At 37.6% G+C, this 8,759-nt stretch overlaps 1 protein-coding gene across 1 annotated transcript; it reads left to right on the top strand.

Annotated features, from left to right (window-relative positions):
- Positions 1-1,768: 1,768 nt before the first annotated feature.
- Positions 1,769-5,493, top strand: LOC126232192 (zinc finger protein 492-like). Its single transcript, XM_049942489.1, has 7 exons — positions 1,769-1,786; positions 1,902-2,040; positions 2,912-3,013; positions 3,262-3,346; positions 3,435-3,493; positions 3,576-3,619; positions 3,985-5,493. The coding sequence occupies exons 1-7, from the start codon at positions 1,769-1,771 to the stop codon at positions 5,491-5,493; spliced, it is 1,956 nt and encodes a 651-aa protein (XP_049798446.1).
- Positions 5,494-8,759: the final 3,266 nt, after the last annotated feature.

Below are 8,759 nucleotides of genomic sequence, written 5' to 3'. Positions count from 1 at the left end.
TTTGAGGAAAATTATGAATAACTAAAATGGTAATCCACAGATAACAGCCATATAATATTAAAGTCCATAAGGGTTAACAGCATGTGTAACTGCCCATGTAATCAGTCATGAGATGATGTCACAAGTCACTAATATCACGAGCTTTGTTGTGGGATTTCAAAGGACAAGAACTCTATGAGAAATACCGGAAAGCTGCACATGAATCAGGCACATCGTGTTGCAACAACTGTACCATCTTGAGCCATGAGTATCCAGCATTAAATGAGGATATTTGCTGTGTCATTCTGTTTTGCTATGGGAGGGTTGTTCCAATGAGACATCTTAGTTCACTAGCAAAGTCTTCAAGAACACATTCAGTGGTGATTTGGGAGCTGTGGCAGCAGATGGTGGTGTTACTTAATGCTCTATTCTATCCCAACACACAAAGATAGAAAATACTTGAAACCTAAAGCCACCACCATAATCACTAGGTAAAATACATACAGGAGCTACCAACTGTCAAAATAAGGAGACTTGAAGCTTTCAGGGCATCAGCTACAACTACCTCATCCCATGAATAATAGGTAGACTCAGCTCACTAGATGTAAACGTTGATGGTTTCAAGTTCCACATCAAAAACCCTGAAAGTGTAATCTCCCTACTCCCTTCTAGTATTGATACACGAGCTTATCGTCGGTTTAAGTACTCCTATACTGCAATGGAACACTCACAGTTTGATAGCTCATATAGAGTGACTGAAACTTTATATTTGAAGAAGACCACTGTATTTCACTTCAGTCACTTTGTAAATGTTTCAGTAGTCCCATGCTGTCAGTGCACAGTATCTGACTGGTTCCCACTGGGGGTAAGGACTGCTTGATGAACAACCTGTTACTTGTCTGTGAGGCATAAGTGAGGTATGAGATCAGACACTAGCTGTATGAATACCCCATACAGCAGTTTCTCAATAATATTAGATTTAGTTTTGATATGCCAGGAACCTCTTTGCAAGAAACATTGCTAATATTGTCCTAAAATTTTGACAGCCATTTCGTTTGTAGGAGATACTAATGTCAGTAATATGCAGGGGTAATACCAGCATCTCCTGGTGGGTCGCGAGATGAGCTATGTCTCCTGAATACAGGTGGTAGAATTTGCTGCAGCACAGTTACTTAATTTCTTACAACTAATCTCTAATCCTGCTTGATTATAATTGTAACCTCCACACACAGGCATGTTAAAAGGAGGTCTTTGAGCTTGGTACCACAGAGCAAACAGCATTGTTGTACCAAAACTGCTTACATCTTGCCAATCTATGATTATTGCAAGGTAAATTCACCACGCTGTTGTTGCACTTGCCCTGTTGTGGAAGTAAGTGTCAACCCACAGTATTCACCTTCTGCAAAGCTTGGTGATAATTCCAATGTTACTCATCTCCAGAGCACACTTGTACAGTGAATATTTAAACGAGAACAGCCATCTACAACATTACTTTTGTCAGCTGGTCAACAAAAATGCGAGCAGCAACCAGGAGTATTTGTTATTATTGTAATAGCCCCTAAAACTGCTATATCAGGCAGGGACAAATCTAAACACCAGATGGGAGAGAGGGCGATAGCTCAGGCAGTGCAAATGTGGTGTCTCAAAGAACCTAGATATGACTTTTTATTTTCAAGTAGTGCTACATAACAGCTGAACTGCTAGGAACCATTTATCTTTATCCAAGAAATCAGTCTTGCCTATTCTACTGAACCCAGGGGAAAAAGCTACATTGCACAAAATTACAATAATGTTGCCCTCACCAATTGTAAGCCAAATTACAAGAAAAGTTCGATCAGCATGTGGCATACCTTGTCTGTAGAATCCAAGAAAGAATGTACTAACATCCAGCCTATATTTAGATGATATTTCTGCACCCTCAGCTTGTGGATGGCTGGAATACACTGCCTTTCCCTAATCCAATAATATGTCGAAACAGTGTGTGTTTGTGGCTGTGTCTTCATGGTATATGTGTTTGTATGACAGTTCTGGGAAACTCAGTGCCTGCCATCTATGCCATATGTAAGCTGTGAAAGTTAGGGGTGTTTTCGGCAACTTTGATTATGAGCACACCAGGCATCTACCCTTATTACATGGCCTGTGTGGAAGCAACTGTATAAGAAACATACCTACATAGGACATAGCCAAAAGGTGTGTTCTTTTTAATGCAGAATACAAAACTGTGGTCAGTGGGGTATAATATTCTACATTGACTTAGAGATGTTAGACAGGAGCCCATTTTACTATGAGTTTCTCTTACAGATCAATTTCTGGTGTATGACATTAATGACAGTGTATAACTGTTACCTGCAATGGAGTGATTAACTGTAAAGATTTCGATTAATCACGTAGAAAATAACTTTTACTGTAATCTGATTAAAGCTACTTGACAGTTGACGTGTGTCACTTGGCATTGCAGTGCTGCTACATCCACTGCCAGCTACTGCTCGGTTATAGGCAACACACAAACGCAGTGGGTCACTTCACAAATGCTGTTAATATGTAATGCACAGCATGAGAGAAATGGGATTTGCTCTGTTGAACGGTGATTTTAAGTGATCTGTGACTAAACTGCGGTAGATGACAGGTTTTGTAGCCCTTAATTTTAACTCATGCCCTAACCTTACCACAACCGTGTGGTGTGCAATATAACTGAGAAAACGACGATCAAGAATCTGCAGCACAATTAAGATCATGATCATTTTGTGCAGACGTTTTAAGGTTAACCACTCTCAGGAAACTCGAGACAGAAAAATTTCCTTATGTTAGTTAGTGAAGCCGCAAAATTTCACTGCAGCAAAATTTGCTGCAGCAAAATTTCACTTATTTGAGGAAAGCTAACTGTAATTTTTCACTGTCACTGGTTACCTGAAACTATATATCCACCAAAAAGCAAAACAGTCAAAAGCAACAATCATGATAAGAATAATATCACACAAATGTGTGCATGCTCCTACGCTCCCAAGGCCATATCCACACTCAAATGAACTCATTGGTAAGCTCAAAATTTTTCATTTTCATTCTGATGGAATGGGGCAGCTGCAGGTGGAATGATTGGACACAGATGTCACACAGGTAGACCATGCACGTACGGCCATTACTTGCTCTCAGAAGACTATGATGAGCTGTACAGTGTGTGACTTGTGGTGACATCACCACTGACACTTGTTTGATTTAGCCAAGGTTGTTTTGGAATTCCCAGTGACCAAATGTTGAGTTGTAAAAATATTTTTGAATGGGTAGCTGTAACTGCATTGGCATTCTTCCTGCCAGAGGGCTACATACAAGCTGTGCTGCTAACAACAAACGTCTTATGTTGGAACAATTTGTGTGTCATTCACATTTGTTCATCAGTCTGGAAGTTCATATGTTTTCCTTCATGTATTGACCTGACGTTATGTCCTATATATGCACAGATGTTCTCCATCTGGTTCACGGCCATACTACCTAGCGAATAAAAAAGTTGATGTTTGTGGTAGTTGTTGATTCATTTACAATCAAATAAAAAACCATGCTTTATTGTTTTGTGAAATAAATTTATCATTTGTGTTTTTAAGAATTTCTACCTATAGCTGAAAGTGCTCTCCAAAACAAAGAAAAAGTCACTTGCAAAAATTGTTTTACTTTTATTTTAAAATCATTGATTACTCTTCTTTTTCATTTCCTTTATTCTTTGAATGGAAACTCCTATGTACAAAATTGGAGGATATTATATCTAATAAATGTAGTATTTTTGTAATATTGTGACACTTTTAAATAACAGTAGCTACTAGAAAATTTGGAAATGTAGTCAGCATTGAATGAGATTGGTCGTTATTTAATTTCCTGTGTTAGTTTTTTTATGAAAATGTTTCAGTGTCGCAAAATTCTATCGCTCTGGTAGAATCTCATGTTAATTTTAAACCAGTTACATTTACTGAATAAGTTATCTGTGATGCCCATACATTTTTATCTTTCGGTTGATAGTCCCTGATTTTGTGCGTGCTCAAATATTGTTTCTTGTATCTTGTAAATCAACATTTCACACCTCTTTCTTCATTCCTCAGTTTCATTCAAAGTGCTGGTGAGAACTGTGACATTTCGTTTCAAGAAACAATACATCAAGGAGTAGTGAACGATGAGCTGGAGATAGATGCAGAGAAGTCAACAGATTTCACTGTGTGCAGCAGCTATACCAAAATATCGATTTCACAAGAAGATAGCTTATTCAGCATGAGATGTAGTCGTAGCATTAGGGAAAAGGAATTTCACAAGTTTAACTGTGATTTGTGCCTAAAGAGCTTCCCTTCAAAATACAGACTCATAATGCATGTCTTCAACCACATTGATGGTGTGCAGGCACCTGCGTATGTGTGTAAGTCATGTGGTGAGGTATTGCCCACTGACGACTGCTTGAAAAAACATTTGAGAATGAGTGAGGTTGACCAAACATTATCTGCTGCCAACAGAGAGATACTTGACTGGAGTGATGACCATGAAAACATTATCTCCTTGGAAAGTGTACGAGATGGAACCATGGAACAGACTGAGAAGCAGTCTTCATCCAAGGAAAGTAGGAAAACATTCAAGAAATTCCTTAATGACGTATGTAATACACATAATGTGACACAAGCTGCAGAAAAACCCGAAAGATGTGATGATGATGGAATGTTATCTACAAGTGATAATTTCAATGTCCAAGGCGTGCTAAGTGCAAAGAGGTGTCACAGGTGTGATGTTTGTGCTAAATTGTTTACTCTGTTAAGTGCTCTTAGGAGCCACAAATTAATACACACTGGTAAGAGACCCTACAAATGTAGTGTTTGTGGAAAATCGTTTGTTAATTCTGGCAATCTGAAGACACACGAATTAATACACACTGGAAGCAGACCCTACAAATGTAGTGTATGTGGAAAATCTTTTACACAATCGGGCAATCTGAAGAGACATGTTTTACTACACACAGGAAGGAGACCCTACAAATGTGATACTTGTGGCAAATCTTTTAGTGCATTGTCCAATCTCAAGTTCCATGTTCTAATACACACTGGAAAGAGACCCTACAAATGTAGTGTTTGTGAAAAATCGTTTAATCATCCTAGCCATCTGAAGGGACATGAATTAATACACGCAGGAACGAGGCCTCACAAATGTGATACTTGTGGAAAGTATTTCACTTACTTAAGTAATCTCAGGAAACACACATTAGTACACACTGGCGAACGACCGCACTCATGTAGTGCTTGTGGAAAATCGTTTAATTATTCGAGCAATCTGAAGATACATGAATTAATACACACAGGGAAGAGACCCCACACATGTGATACTTGTGGCAAATCGTTTAATGTATTGTCCAATCTCAAGTCCCACGTCCTAATACATACTGGCCAGAGACCCTACAAATGTAATGTTTGTGGAAAATCGTTTAATCATCCTGGCCATCTGAAGAGACATGAATTAATACACGCAGGAAAGAGTCCTCACTCACTTGGGTAAACTCAAGGAACACACAACAGTACACACTGGCGAATGACCACACATATGTAGTGCTTGTGGAAAAGAGAGTACTCTGTTCAGCAATCTCAAGAGACATTTTTATTACTGTATCAACTGAGGAAACAGACATTAATACACGCAGGAAAGAGGTCCAACAAATGTGATGCAAATATTTTACTCCACTACTCTTAAAAAAAAGAAAGGTTAGTTCACACTGGCTAACGATCGTATAAATGTAGTGCTTGTGGAAAATAGTTTAACCTGTCGAGTAATTTCAAGACACAAGATTTACTACATAATAAAAAAGGCTACACAGATATATTTGTGGGAAATTACTTAGGTTGATCGTTTTAAGAAGCATTCTATAATACAAATTTTGTAGAGAGCATTCAAAGCATTGTCAAGGTCTATAGTGTTACATATGTTGAAAGACCACACATGTGTTAAGAAACTTGTTTGCTACTGCTAGTGAGATGTCAGAAAAGAATGACAAATCCATATCTGCTACTTAACGTTTCAAGAAGATGCCTACTAAATACTACATATGAATTACATAGTTGCGATTTTTTGTGATAAATGCTCCATGCCTTAATGAACTGGCTACCAGAAATTTGTGCATTGAGCGATATCTTTTACTCGTTTGGGTTTTTCTAAGTAGTAATGAGGACCCCATCTTCATCATGAGAATGGAACAATATGTTGCCAATGTGTTGTCAATGTTTTGAAAGATACTGCCAATGTAAGATTCATGAAGCTGTATTCACTAGCCAGGTGACACCTAAGATGTGCTTTTTACATATTCTTCACTCACACTATTTATTTGAACAATGGATAAGGATACAAAAATCTCATGATCTTGCAAACACTTCACTGAGGTATGCTTACTTCATAGTTGCTACTTGTGTAGTTCATAATATGCACACATGTGAACTGTTTTGTGCTAGTTCTCCATTAGGAAATAACTGATGGTGGTGAGTATGCAGTGATAATCCAAACATTTCAATCGTATGTCTAGTAGCCTTTTGATTCACCTTCAGAATGCAATACCACAGCTCTTCTGCATGGCTTTGACTCATTAGTTCTTTGTTAATTTTCTAGTAGTACATTGGTTTACGTATCTACACATAGCTCACACAGTAGCCATAAATTGTAGGCTGTTGATCTGTTGCTGTGTAGACAGTGTGCAATAGCATCCCATATTCGTTCCATCATGATCCAATGGGTTGAAGTAGGTGGGCAAGACAAGTGTGAGCTATCATGCTGCTCAAACCATTGTAGTGTGATAATGGCCCTGTGACTTGGACAGTTATCCTGCTGCAAGATGATGTCACTGTCAGGGAAATGATAAAAAGGTTGCAATAATGTTCGTGTTGTCCACAGTTGCCTTGGTGCTTTCAGTTATGACCAGCTGTTTGTTGGCATCTCATATGAATATCCCCCATAGCATGACATTGCCTTCATCTTCCTGCATCTGTTGTGTGGTACACGTTTTGAATAACCATTCATCTGGATGATGACATATCTGGGCACAACCATTGACCTGGTCTAACAAGAAATGTCACTTATCCCAACCTGTGACACATCTTTACAGGTATGCAGTCCAATCTCAATTATCCCATTTCCACTCCGCTTGTAACTGACAGTGTTGTTAGATCAACATGGGAATACGAAGCTTTTATGTTACTTGGGGTCTCATGATCAAGCATTATCTCCTTTCTTCAGACTGTCATCGACACCACTTTACAGAGCAGCTAGGCTCTGATCTCCCATTCTCTAGGTAAAGCACAAGCATCCAACACTTTTTTGTCAAGTAGTGGTGTCACCATGTTTCAACGATGTTCCATAGAGGCTCACAATAGGAGCACATGAGCAGCCAATCAGATTCGCTGTTAGTGAGATGCAATTACCCAGGTACCAGGCAAAACCATCTGCTCTTTGGCTAAGTTATTTGTCTGTTGTTTTTCACATACTGTCGCTAGAATCATTACCAACTCATCTCTGCTTGTACAGTTTCATTACTATGTAATATACCTGCAATGCTATTGGGCAGAATAGAGCCCTCCTATGGAAGTGGGTATAATGATTCGATCAACAGTGTAGATTCACCCAAAAGGGTCATTTGGTAAATTGTGCAGTAATTCAAATTTTGATGCTTTGTTAAATTTTATATCGATACACTACTGGCAGTTTGAGCTTTATTTCTTGTGAAATATTTTTGTGTAATACAAAGCTCTGTACATAATTCTGAGTTAATGAAGAGTAGTTTTATGCATAAAGTGTTTTAATTATTTGTCTGTTTTTAATTATCATGTAACTGCTGCACAAACATAAGTGGGAAAACTATGTCATCATGTAGTGTCAGATTATAATGCCAATTGTATAAAACACAAGGACAATGGAAACAGCTCAAAGTGTGATTACTAGAATATAAATTTAATCAAAAGTTATAATTTTTACTGTAATAAGAAAATATAGCAAATGTGCTTTCTTTTTAATTGCTTTGTTCTCATTTTATTTCTTTTTAGTTGTCTGTCATCTACTTTAAACATGATTTCATAGTGTGTATTTTCCTTAATTTCTCTAATAAATGTGAGGTTTCAGAAATCTTTAGTAATGCTTTGTCTATATTTCATAATGTTGGTTTTTGGTCCGTTTTTTTCGATTATCTACCTATTTCTTGTTGGTGTACGGTATTTGGTTTGTTATGTTTTGTCATACTAGTAACAACTTCAGGTAACTGTTATTAAGTGGTAGGCATTTTTTAGTTTTGTGACACTTTCAGCTTTGTGGCTTTTATCTGAAATGAGAAAGTATCTGTAATGATGGTTCTTGAAACGTAATGCTGTGCTGCTATCTGGTCTGTAATACTACAGTGGCTTTCAAATATTTAGGCAATGGTGATATATTTGCATTTCGTGGACTACTATTCTTCATAGACAATTGATGAGTTCTGGTTGTGACTTGGAATGAAATTCCATGGATTTTAAATTATATCATTATCCATATAGCAGTGGTGTTACACTATTTTGTCCAGATATTTAGTTGTATATTTCTGCTTCACTTCCGTTTGTTACTGCGCTTTTTGTGGATGGTCTATTTTAATCATAAGAGAAAAATATTCTTTTCTCTCAGTAGTGCTTGCTGAGACTAAAATTATTAAAATTCTTGTTCAAGTAAGAACAGAGCCTTGAATCCACAAACTTACAATGCTGCTACTCACATGAAGCTTAAATCCTGGCTTGTAACTGTTCTATTTTAATAGCCAC

This window comes from Schistocerca nitens, unplaced genomic scaffold (assembly GCF_023898315.1).
Source record: "Schistocerca nitens isolate TAMUIC-IGC-003100 unplaced genomic scaffold, iqSchNite1.1 HiC_scaffold_466, whole genome shotgun sequence".
Taxonomy (NCBI): Eukaryota; Metazoa; Arthropoda; class Insecta; order Orthoptera; family Acrididae; genus Schistocerca; species Schistocerca nitens.
The sequence above is the reverse complement of the archived record's forward strand: the minus strand, read 5'-3'. Positions and strand labels throughout refer to the sequence as shown.

Excerpts from the sequence above, each read along its gene's own strand:
- LOC126232192 (XM_049942489.1), top strand. Across the intron at positions 2,041-2,911 it reads GCCTGCCATCTATGCCATAT|CAAAACAGTCAAAAGCAACA; the intron begins GTAAGCTGTGAA and ends TCCACCAAAAAG. Across the intron at positions 3,494-3,575 it reads TAAAAAAGTTGATGTTTGTG|AATTTCTACCTATAGCTGAA; the intron begins GTAGTTGTTGAT and ends TGTGTTTTTAAG.